Raw genomic sequence first — 13,300 nt, forward strand, 5'->3', positions numbered from 1 at the left:
GATTTCGGTGTAATGCATGTTTTCCATAGACACTAGCTTGCATACATGTAGCTCAGTCTTCAACAAGTTAAGAATAATTTCAAGATACTTCTGTAGAATGGTATTTAATGAAGATGTGATTATGATGGAGAGGTTTATTTTTCAGAAGGAAGCATGATCAAACTAAAAAAAAAAATCATTGCATCTTCCCATGTAGTGACAAACAAATAAAAATTCTTTATATTATGATCCTACATACAGAACAATCTTTTAAGGAGAGAAACATGGGGAGTGTTTCATGAAACAAATTCTCAGTGTTTTTCACTTGCTGAATTGCTCAGAGCCAATCAGATTCAAGGAATTTGATAGCTTATAACAATGGTCAGTGAAAATCAGTGACTATTTGTTTCATGAAATGCTTCCCACACCTGATGCTTGGTACGACAAGTAATTTCTGTTCTTGTTACAATAAAAGCATTTAAAATGTTAAAATTTGTTTTGTCTTGTTCAGTAAAATTTGTCCTGTAGTACCAGAGAAAGAAAGGGAGAGGCGAAGAGAGATTGAGATATAGGGGACAATTGTTAGGGATGGGGGGGGGGGGATGAGAGAGAAGGACAAGGGGGAGAGAAAGAAAGGGAGGGAGATACAAGTTAGGGGTAAAGAGGGGGGGGGACAAAAGGCAGAAGAGTGAGATTAATAGTCCTTGAATGAACTTTAAAGGGGAAATTGTTAAGAATGAAGTGAGATTTGGAAGATAGGCCTACATATATGAAGAGAAAAGCCGGAGCTTCGGGAAGGCAAGGGAAAGGGGAGATATAAGGAAAGAAGAGCGAATGGGAGAATACTAAGATGATGGAAGGAGAGAGAGAGAGAGCAAACAAATTTTTGCAAGTTTTGTTTCCCACACCTCACTTTATTCTTGAATTTGTACATGTATATCAAAAGTTTGAAACATGAAAATAAAAAATGAACAGATCCAATATAATACTACGGAGCGATCATTTTAATATGATGTATAGCCATGCTCTATTATGTTGACAAGGCTTCTTCAGGGGCCGCCGAACCGGGGGGGGGGGGGCTGGGGGCTTCAGCCCCCCACTTTTTTTTCCCAAACCAGGTACAAAAACGCAAAAGTGACCATACGATTGTCATTTTTTGCATGGTCACCCCCCCCCCATTTTGAAAATCGTTCCGCAGCCCCATTCTTAGGATATGATCAATGTCGATTTTAAATAAACACAACATATAATCCCGATTCAAAACGTGGATATAATGAGAAACAAAGGGGTGTGCACCGTGTGTTACCGGTATCGTTGTCAATGCCCCCATTTCCGGTCGTAAAAGGAAACGTCGTTCAGAACGCGATTCTGAGGAAAATTGTATATTTTCTATATTTATATCTTAAATTCAACCCGAATTTTTGTGTCCTTTTCTTTACTTTCCTTTACAAATTGCAGCAAGTGATTTTCAGAAAATTAGAATTCCCTTAAATATTTTTATTCAGCAAAAGAGGGCGCTCTCTTAGAAACACAAAAATTCCTGCGATTGTCACCGACGCTTTTGAAAGAAGGGGACTTTTGTTTACTATTACCGGCGATAATTTAAACTGAAATAGAAAGAAAGATATGTTTTCATGAAGACGTCGGCCTATTAATAATGGTAAGATATTTTATAGAGTTAAAAATCTAATATAAATTAAAAAATAATGAAATAAACTTCTTCAAAAACGTTAGTTTTGTAGAGCAATTTTTGTCCAGCGAGACGACGGTACCCAGCGCCAGCTGCCAGCCAGGCCGGCCTGCGGCGCTTTGTGAGCTGCTCCGATGAAGAGAGCCTGATGGCGCGACGTCTGGTACATGGTGGCTGCGCAATTCGCAACTGGGGCGGTATTCTGAAAATTGTGTTAACTTTGGTGTTAAATATCGGGCATTATCGTGATATAGGGAACCACCGTTCACTTCATACAGCAGCGCTTTATTCAGTCACACGCACGGTTCCCTATTTCCAACTCCATTCACTTTGTAGCTATGTGCGAATACGGGGCATCGCGAGCGCTGGTTTTGGTGGCACGGTTTTCGCGCGGGTTTTGCTACGAGTGGCATCGCCTCTGTCTGGGGCGGCTCATTGAAAATGGGGTTTAATGCGCATGCGCACATAGTAGGTGCAATCTCGTGCCTTTTAACAGACAGCTGAAGATGTGCTCTTTCTGTACATATAAGTTTCAATGTGGATACTCGCCTGTAAAGTGTGGATATCGGAGCTTGAAAGTTCATCAAATTTTTGGACGCGGAAATGTTCGAAATTTTAAAATGGTAAGTAAAACAAGAATCCGATTAGGTATACAATTTGACTGGAAATATATTTGAATTATCAAAAAATCCAAACTTACGCGATTCTGACGCTGCGCAGTCCAGATATAAGAGATGCCAGCTACCCTTGTCACAGCCGGTCTCTCGGCAGTCGAGCTGCCCGATGCGCCTGCGTTTGGCAGGGCGATGCTACCCTTGTCACAGCCGGTCTCTCGGCAGTCGAGCTGCCCGATGCGCCTGCGGTTGGCAGGGTGATGGGAGCGGTCGATAGTGAGTCGTTCATGCTGGATTGAACTAGATCGTAAATTGCTTACTTGATGATTATGTTGTGCCTTTTTTGGGAAATCTCTGTCATTATACCGTAGATAATTATTCTGATATTGATTTTAATACATACATTTGTCACAGAAAGATTTTATCATCCCAAGGTTATGTGACTCAAGTCAAGAGTCTAGTCTAGGTGGTTGATTATCGTTTCATTTGGAAACTGGATTTGCTTTTGACAGTGGAATATCAATGTTGACTTTTCTAAAATTAAATTCATGGGTGGAAATCCCAGGGGGACACGTCCCCCTACCCAAAATAATAGGGGGACATGTAACAATAATACATTTTTTTTTCTTTCTTTTTTCTTTTTTGGTCAAACTTTTTGGGGTTAAAATGACCTTACAACAGTTTGGGGATAAACTTTTTTTTTTTAACTTGTCAGAGTTGCCGGCATCCATAGGCGGCGAAAGCTGGGGGAAGTGTACCCCCCCGCCCTTAATTTGAGGTGGGGGACGATCCCCCCCACCTCAATTTGTTTTTTTTGATAACCTTTTTTTTTTCTTTTCTTTTTTTTTTTTGCTTGTCAAATTTAGTTTTCTGCGTCCCCCTATAATTTTTGGTTGATAACCTTTGGTGTATTTTTTTTATTATCAAAATAATTTGGTGGTCCCCCCCTAAAATTGTTGGCTTTCGCCGCCGATGCCAGCGTCCCCCTACCTTTGGGGCCAATTTCCGCCCATGATTAAAATGCAAAAAATTTGTTGTTTAATTTTTCACTCTCAGAGGAAATATTTCACTTCCACATGGCTCTATTGTCTTTTTTTTTCTATGTTATTCATTTTTTTTCTATTTTATTATAATTATTTTTTTTTTTTTCAAGAAGGGTGCAGGGGGGGGGGTTGTGTTCATAAGTTGAAATGGGGATGGGATTTGTATAAATTTTTGTGTCACTTTTGTTCTCTTGTTTTGAGTGTTGGAGCTTTGATGCCTGTTTTTGTTGCTGTTCAGAGCTTTATTTATGTGCAGTGATTTCACGCTAGAATATGAACTTATTTTTCATAAAAAAAGGAGTGCTCGAACATGGCCTTTGTTGTAATCATACATATCTAAGAAATGCATATATTAAAGCTTAATTTTTATGTTTCCTTCTTGATACTTGAACTACATGCAATGCTACATCTTTACACCCTCAGACTCTGCTGCTCATCCTTCCTAAAAAAAATTGTAATCGAATGCCCACGGTCTCCAAAATGAAAGCTACATTATCCATCTATAACAAATTGTTGAAACAATAAAATACATAAAGAATTGGTGAAACAATCAAATACATCAGAAAAGCACACTTGTATTTTTATACCATACAAAGTACATGTACAAAAGGAATGATATTTTTCATTTGTAAAAAAAAGACCCCATACATACATGTACACAATACTAAAGTTGAAAAAGAGCTAATTGTAATTTATATCAGAAAAACAAAGAAATACATTAGAAATTACAAAAACAATACTTTTAACTAATTTATTTAGGAAATTATCTACATGATGCTGTTTTGATGCCAACTAAATTATATACAAATTATCTCTCATTATCACCTTCATTTGGCAAAAAAAAAGAGGCGAGTAATTGTAATTTGCATAATTAATTAGAATTAATTAAAAGAAATTATTTTACACATAATAAGAAAAATTACCAAGTGAAATGATTACACATCAATTGAGTTTTCTTTCACCTTTCCATTGATACCTAAATTACTTCAAAGGGCTCAAAAACAAAGAAGTTAGAGCCCGTTGAAGACTTGGGTTCAAAATGGTCACAAAATGGTCACAAAAATCGGTTATGCACTCCATTGACTTTACATTACGACAATGACCACAAATTTGGATAAATATGCGCGACTTAAACTGGAATAACTTTATAATTTCTTGATGAAAATTTGAGTTCTTGGTATCATTTGAAAGGTCTTTTTAAGGGCTTTCAAATGATACCAAATTCATTGAGATTTGAGGATTTTCATTTTTTTTGTCACATACCTACACTTTGTACACAAGTGCGCGTACACAAATCTACGAGTGGTTCCCAAAACCACGATTTGGCCAAATATCGTGTTATATCTCTGATTTAACATGCCCCTATCCAAATTGGTATTCTGAAAACCGGCATCATGTTATCTGTGTGTTAATCTCCTTTCGTGTTATCTTCAGAAAGTTCAGGCTTTCACTGATCACTCACTGCTCAGCTCCTCCCATCGTCGCCATCGGTATCGCCACTCTGCATCTATCAAAAATTTAAAGAAAAAAATTAAAGAAAAGATTGCGGTGACACGAAAAGTCTGCATTGTGACATCATTTTGTAAGTGCATACAGCTAAATAACTTAGACTTTTTAGAGCTAGAAAGAGACGTGGCTGCATGGGGAGGCCAGAGGGGTGATTGTGGCAATTAAGAATGCATTATTTCAGACAGCATGCCATACATTGTAATGTTGTAACCGATTTTTATTCCAATTCCCGATCCGATCCGATTTTCCCCTTTTTTCTACATTTTTCCGAACTCCGATTTTTGACCAGTGGGGAAAAAATCGGATCGGAAAAACCAAAACATAACAAGACAAAAAAAAAACATGTGGCGACATGTTTGCCGTCAAAATGCGCTGGTGATTTGTTTACAACTCAGACAAAAGCGGTGGAAGATAAAAGGGAAGAAAATTATGATTTGTTTTTATCTCCGATATTAGCGGAAAGGCAGGTGGAGAAGAAGATTATGTTATGATTTGTTTTGATCTCCGACATAATCGGGGAAGAACAAAACGATGATGATGATAATTGGTGATATGTTTTGATCTCCGACAAAAATGGAGGAAGAAAAACAACGAAAAGACGCTATGTTTTGATCTTAAGCGGAGGCAAATAAGATTTAGTTGAACACGCTGACATGCGCGGTAATATTTACGACTATCTGACTATACGTCCTCTAAGAGTTAACAATTACCTCCGCTATCACTACGATGTTGTAGAGAAGGTAAATTTCATGGTGAACAACTCTGGATAATAATGCGTCTTTTTCGGGAGGTCATGCGACCTTTATGAGATTACAATTACCTCACGATGTTGTAGAGAAGGTGAATATCATGGTTAACCAATCTGGATAATAATGCGTCTTTTTCGGGAGGTCATGCGACCTTTAAGAGTTTACGATTACCTCCGCCATCACTACGATGTTGTAGAGAAGGTGAATATCACGGTAAACAACTCTTGATAATAATGCGTCTTTTTCGGGAGGTCATGCGACCTTTAAGAGTTTACGATTACCTCCGCCATCACTACGATGTTGTAGAGAAGGTGAATATCATGGTAAACAACTCTGGATAATAATGCGTCTTTTTCGGGAGGTCATGCGACCTTTAACCCTATCTAGGCCGGGGTATTTTGGGAGTTCATATGGCCGGGGGGGGCCTCCCAGGCCCCCCCCTAAGATCTCGGCCGTTGACCGCGCGATCGCGCCGAAAATTGGCATGCTGGTTGCCTGGGACATAATCTCCAAGATTGTATAGTAATTTTTTTCGTGCGAATCGCTATTAAGTGATTATGCGTAATTAGTATGCGAAATCATACTTTTTCCTCTAACTCCCTAAATAAAGCTCCAAATGTACTAATTTTTGGTATTGAAACTCTTTGTGGTGTTCTTAGCAAGTGTACATGAAAAAAATTGCGATATCAAATCATTTTCTTATGTATTTTATTGTTTTTTGCAATTTCTTATGTATTTCTTTGTTTTTTGACCTTTTGTTTTTCATTGTTTTTTCAATGAAATTTGTTGGGGACTCTTCTGTGATCATAAAAAGCATAAAATAAATACATTTAGAGCAGCAAAACTAAAAATAATCATACATTTATGAATTTTGGTTGAAAACACAATTTGCATTGACTTTGTACACGAAATCACGTTTTTGAGCAATTTTTGGTCTGACATGCACTTACATAATGTTGCGTAATTTCGGAACCACATACCCGGAGGACGCAAAGTTGGTCTCAAAAGTTGCGCAAGACTTGAAAGTAAAAAGTCAGCGAGTGGCGCGGTCAAAAAATTTTGCGCGGCAAAAATATTGCGCGATTTGTTGAGGGGGGCCTCCGAGGCCCCCCCCCGGCCTAGATAGGGTTAAGAGTTTACGATTACCTCCGCCATCACTACGATGTTGTAGAGAAGGTGAATATCACGGTAAACAACTCTTGATAATAATGCGTCTTTTTCGGGAGGTCATGCGACCTTTAAGAGTTTACGATTACCTCCGCCATCACTACGATGTTGTAGAGAAGGTGAATATCATGGTAAACAACTCTGGATAATAATGCGTCTTTTTCGGGAGGTCATGCGACCTTTAAGAGTTTACGATTACCTCCGCCATCACTACGATGTTGTAGAGAAGGTGAATATCACGGTAAACATCTCTTGATAATAATGCGTCTTTTTCGGGAGGTCATGCGACCTTTAAGAGTTTACGATTACCTCCGCCATCACTACGATGTTGTAGAGAAGGTGAATATCATGGTAAACAACTCTGGATAATAATGCGTCTTTTTCGGGAGGTCATGCGACCTTTAAGAGTTTACGATTACCTCCGCCATCACTACGATGTTGTAGAGAAGGTGAATATCATGGTAAACAACTCTGGATAATAATGCGTCTTTTTCGGGAGGTCATGCGACCTTTAAGAGTTTACGATTACCTCCGCCATCACTACGATGTTGTAGAGAAGGTGAATATCATGGTAAACAACTCTGGATAATAATGCGTCTTTTTCGGGAGGTCATGCGACCTTTAAGAGTTTACGATTACCTCCGCCATCACTACGATGTTGTAGAGAAGGTGAATATCACGGTAAACAACTCTTGATAATAATGCGTATTTTCGGGAGGTCCTGTGACCTTTATGAGATTACAATTACCTCCGCCATCACTATGATGTTGTAGAGAAGGTGAATATCATGGTAAACAACTCTGGATAATAATGCGTCTTTTTCGGGAGGTCATGCGACCTTTAAGAGTTTACGATTACCTCCGCCATCACCACGATGTTTTAGAGAAGAGGCCTATCGTTGATCGGCGGTAGTGTCGCGCGCTGGAACGTCATTATCTTATTTTCCTTCCTCCGATTATGTCGGAGATCAAAACAACTCATCATCTTCTTCCTCCGCTTTTGTCGGAGATCAAAACAAATTCTGCCATCAGTGTAGCGTGCCGCATTTGTCCACGCGCCGGCCACATACAAATTTTAATGATTTTTTTTTGTTTTTGAATATCTTCCGATCCGATATCCGAACCGATTCCGATTTTAGGAGCAAAACTTCCGAACCGAACTCCGATCCCGTAATTGCTCTAACTTACAACATTAATACAATGTATGCCATGCCCATGGGTACGAAATCATAACCAAAGACAGAGGCTTCAATAGATTGTGGAGGGAGCAGGGGACTATTGCCCCGAGAATATGGGGGGGGGAAGCATAATTTATCTCTGCCCCACTAATTCTGAAAACTTGACAAAATAAATATGTAATGCAAAATATAAAGAGCATGATAATCACCTTAAGAAAAATTAAACCTGACATAGAAATATCAAACATACAAAACTAGTTTTTCCGTACGCTCCACACGCAAAATGCTTTATAAATTTTTTTTACACAAAAAAGGTCAGAGACAATACGCATAGCACGAGCAGGTAGTGCCGAACTTGTGATCACATCTTGCTTGATTATATTAAACTCCTTGTTCTGTTTTTTATATTTTTGATTTATGTCCAGAATTGACCACTACCAGTTTCATTCATCCATGGGACCATGAGTATTAACATGCCCTTTATGCCTTCACCAAGAGGGGGTCTACCCCACGGCTACACCAATGGTTACGCAGGGGGCAGTGGGGCACAGCCACATGTCGGTTCCGTGCCTGGAAATGGAATGCAAGGATTTATGTTCAGGAGCCGCAATGAGAGGATTGACTGGAAGAAAATTGGTGAGTTTTATAATGAACATGCTCAATAAAAAAAAAACATTTCAAAAATATTACCTATAATATTTACATAGAGTGTATAATTGGGAACAGAATGAAAATGTTTATCCTTGAAAAGGAAGGACAAAGCAAATCCAAAATGATAATCAGATCATGTTACAAAGAAAAAAACCCAGAATAGAATAGAAATAAAATCTTTCCTCCATGAAACATATTTGTATGTGTCTTCCCTACAAGATTCTAGATCCTCTTTACCTGTTATCGTTTGATAATGCAACACAGAAAAAAAAAGATTTAACATGCCACCACTAAGAAATGTTCCAGAACAAAATGATAGCAGAAAATGAAATGATAATGATCTTGTTATTGATTGCTTCCATCCAGCATCCATCGATGTGGACCGTATCATGAGGGATCTGGATGTGAGTAGTTTACAAGATTCTATTATGGGTATCACGTTCTGCGACATTGAGAGAGAGGTCGATACCAGGATGGTTGATCAGAACTTTGTGACGGTCTTCAAGCTTGCCCAACTCATTATTCAGTATCTTCTTGTAAGTGTATACTTGTTCTTATCCTGTCCAAAGACTTGAACATTTCATGCCTGCCAAGACATCCAATTTTATCTTATTGAGTCTGTTGTTTTTTACTTTAAAAATGGTTTGAAAGTTGGAACAGTACAATTTCTCCCAACAAAAGAGGGAGAGAAAAAAAATAGTATCTGGCACTTTCAAGCACTCAAAATAAATTTTGCACTTTTACAATTTGATGCATGATTCAATCATTTACATCCCCTTCAAACATTTGGACCATTCTCAGGAGTTCATGGACTATAATATTTCCTGATACCATATTAATGTAAGTTTTCATTGTATTTGCATATGGCGCTCATTCTCCACTTCCTTGGGAGTATTCATTTCCCATTATTCCCTTCTTTGTCATTTCACATCCATAGGATATAAAGACATGATGTCCCATAATAGTTCCTGTCATTATATTCATTTAAGGTTAGCCTGCGTATGATGTACATTCTTCACTCCGTTGGGAGTATTCATTCTCCATATTTTCCCTGTAGTTCCTTCACATCTGTAGTATTCTCTGGAGGTGATGGACCATGATATTAATCCTTTCATGGGATTCCTTGAAGGTTTGCCTGCATATGATGTACATCCTTCACTCCCTGGGAAGTATTCTTTCTCTACATCTGTGGTATTCTCAGGAGGTTAAAGGTTAGCGTGTGTATGATGTACACTCTCCAATCCCTGGGGTGTATAATGATAAGATATTCCTCCATTCTTTCTGCAGCATTCTCAGGAGGTGATGGCCCATAATACAAGCATAGCAGAGGAGAGGGTTCAGCAGCTTCATGTTGACCATGAAGCAACCAAGATGGAGCTTTCTAGATTAGGGGAGGAGCTACAGAAGGTCAAACAGGAGTCACACAAGAGAAAGAAACTACTCAAAAACCAACAGAGCCTCATCCAAGCTACAGCTAATAATTATCATAAGGTGATTCAAATAGATTCAAGGATTAAACTTATAATAGTGGAAATAGTGCTAATAAGAAAAAAAAAACATTCAAAACCCCTTTCATAAATTTATTGGGGTGGACTATAGGCAAATATAACTGACAAAAATTAATTAATGAAAGGTCGAGGACCAGAATAATCTGCATTTATGAGTGCTGCTATCTGTAGGTCCATGGTGCTATAGACCGCATTTGATCTCATTTTGAAATTAATGAATAATTAGTGAATATGATTTGCAAATACTCGTCCCTTAAGGTCAGAACACAGAAAGGCTGAAAATTTTCGAATATGATTTTTGTACTGTATGTAACTTTGTGATATTCAGTCTCTCAATATATAAGATATATGCTCAAAAGCTCTTTTTAAAGAAAACTAAAAACCTTACTTAGATAGGGTGTGAGGTATGTACACCTGTCTCATTTATTTATTTTTTTACAGAAAAATTTTCAATAGCCACTACATTTTTATAAGATTGAAAAGCTAGATAAAACTTTAGTATGATTCTCTTTATTTTCCAGCATGTATATTTCACTTGTTTCAGCCATAGCATACTGTATAGGCCAATCAAGTCATAGGATGTTGAAGCACTTGTCTTTTTGGTGTATTGCTCATTTGTGCTTCTTGCTATTTGTTTGAACAGTTCTTACATGACATTGACAATTGATAAAATTTTGCATTACAGTGTATGTACTGCCAGAAGGCCTTCTTTAACCTAGCCTACCTCCAATCTCACATGCAACGCAAGCATCCAGAGTTTACACCAAGACCTCCACAGGCTGATGATAACATCACTGCTAGAAAGGTAAGTTAAACCTACAAATTATTAGAATTCCAAGGTCACCCGATTGGTGAAAATCTTGAAAATTATTTTTAAAAAAGAAATCTTTCAGTACTCCAATAAACCTATCAGTTATCCTTTCACTACAGGGAATTGGTTCATGAAACACAAAATGATTTTCATTTTCAAATTTGCTCTGAGCCAATGATATGCATAGATTTTGGTAGCCTATAACAATGGTAGGTGAAAATCACTAATTCTTTGTTTTATGAAATGTTCCCCTTGGCACCATTTAATTTATCTTTCATTGGAAGAGCCAATCAAAAAGCATAATTTTCACTGTTATAATGGTAGTTGACATTCCAGCAAAAGATTAGTAAACTTTGCTTCTTTTGCGATGGCCCTTTCAAAGAATTAGTTTAAAAGGGAGTGTAGTTACTACACATACCCGCATCTGACTGACAGGTAGCATTGGGAAAAGCTTAGTATTCCACGCAGTTATCAAGTGACCTGTGACCATGCAAGGAACTTGGTCCTGGATTTAACGCTGCTTGCTTTCAGTAATTCTCTGGTCTACGTCTGGTCCGGACGTGTCAGTTGCTCCTAGAAGCAGTGCTAAATTAGACCAGACTTTTTGGCTCGACCCTTTCAGTAATTGAAAATTCTATGATGTAGCCAAGGCTAGGCGTGGACTGTGACAGCATCTTATAGTAAATAGTATGAATTTGTAAAGTTTTAAAAGCTTAGTTGGTAGAGCTATGATCTCATGATATGGTGACCAAGGATTAATTCTTAGTCTGAGTGCTAATGCCCCTTGGTAAGGCATTCATCCTCATAACCAGGTCCCTCTGAGAAGTGTCAAAACCATTGGTCCTCTGGTTACTTCCTTTAAGGTTTACATTCTTTAGTAGCAATCAGGTAAAATAACTACCATCTCCACAACAAAGTGAATCAATTGCAAAATTTATTTCACCCCTCTAAATTACACATTTTGTTTATATTTCTGAAGGTGGATGAAGTGAGTGAAAAGTTAGAGAAAGAACTAGATGAACTCCGGGAGAGATTAAAATTCTCAGAATCACAAGTAGCGGAGGAGAGAGACAGAGCGCAAGAACAAATCAAGTTAGCACTCCAACAAAAACAGGTAAGCATGATGGTGAAATGATATATCTGGTGGGTGTTCCTAAGTTAAGAGCGACTTTAAGAACGACTGGTGATCCTTTCTTATGGTAGACCCTAGGTCTAAATGGTATTCACCATTAAGTTAATTGGCGATGGTTTAGCGCGTAAGAAAGGTTCACCGGTTGCTCTTAACTTACGCAGAGCTTTATGAAACAGCCCCCAGGTAGGTTGGTTAAACAAATTGCAATGAATATCTTTGCTGGTTGCCCACAGCATAATTCTTTTATATTTATTTTTACCCATCATATCCTCTCGTAATATGGTAATCAATAAAACCAAAAAATGTTTAATTTTTGTGTTCCATTTGGTCTAGCTATCATATGCTTTTCTAGGAATATGCTTGTAACTTGAAATCATTGACTTGGCTTCCTCAATTTAGCTTCAAAAGAATAGAAATTCATTAAAAATTGTGGTGTGAGCTTTTCAAAATGATAATAATTAATAATAACAACATGGTAAAGCACAAATTCTATTCTCCAGGATGCTCAAGGTGTATGAGAAATAAGAATTAAATAACAGATGTTGGACAAGATTTTTTTTAAAATAAAAAGCAGATAAATCCGATGAAATATCAAGGGGTGATCTAGAAAGCCTCTATGACTTGAGCATCATGGAAAAGTGTTGATTATTATGAATATAAATTATTTATTACTTTGCATATTGTTTACTAAATAGAACCAGGGAGAAACAGAGAAAGTAGAAGAGCAACATCGGAAGGAACTAGAGAGATGGAAACATGAACAGCTGAATTTTCAAAAGGTGAACATATCTTTGTATTTAACACTTGTGTTTTTTTTTAATGAAGTTCAACGTTATATTGGTTTCGTAGTAGGATAGGAGATAATGGTCTCCCCTTAATCTTCTTGACTCTCTCTCTCTCTTTAGGGTTGTTAAAAAAAAGTTTCTGAAGAGGCTTGAATGACTGATTATTTTCAGACATCAGTGGTCTTCTATTTGTAGTTTCATGGTATTAAATTTTTCTCTTCAGCAATTTTTTTTTTTTTTGCAAAATTTGATCACTGATCCACTCATTTTAACAATTGGTAGATGTCACTGGAGGAAGATTGTGGCATTAAAGCTGAAGTTAAAAAAATCACCCAGCCTGTTTCTGCTTTTGTGTATATTAGGAGAAAAACATTATTTTGTATTCATATCAGCACCATTTCTATTTTTCCCAATGGTCATTGTTTTTACTGGCAGATCAATCACTTCTGGCAAGTGAGTTTTGATTTTAAGGTGAAAATCTGTTT

The 13,300-nt window shown here is 37.6% G+C and overlaps 1 protein-coding gene across 1 annotated transcript in view; it reads left to right on the forward strand.

The window, feature by feature from the left end:
- Positions 1–1,509: 1,509 nt before the first annotated feature.
- LOC121429843 (zinc finger protein DZIP1L-like) overlaps positions 1,510–13,300 on the forward strand; it is a 28,604-nt gene continuing 16,813 nt past the window's right edge. Inside the window, exons 1-7 of the mRNA XM_041627088.1 lie at positions 1,510–1,639; positions 8,354–8,564; positions 8,946–9,115; positions 9,867–10,070; positions 10,773–10,892; positions 11,878–12,012; positions 12,726–12,809. Of these exons, the coding sequence (XP_041483022.1) occupies positions 8,390–8,564; positions 8,946–9,115; positions 9,867–10,070; positions 10,773–10,892; positions 11,878–12,012; positions 12,726–12,809 (888 nt within the window). The 5' untranslated portion in view covers positions 1,510–1,639; positions 8,354–8,389. The remainder of the gene's footprint in view (positions 1,640–8,353; positions 8,565–8,945; positions 9,116–9,866; positions 10,071–10,772; positions 10,893–11,877; positions 12,013–12,725; positions 12,810–13,300) is intronic.

Source organism: Lytechinus variegatus, chromosome 16, assembly GCF_018143015.1.
Source record: "Lytechinus variegatus isolate NC3 chromosome 16, Lvar_3.0, whole genome shotgun sequence".
Classification (NCBI taxonomy): Eukaryota; Metazoa; Echinodermata; class Echinoidea; order Temnopleuroida; family Toxopneustidae; genus Lytechinus; species Lytechinus variegatus.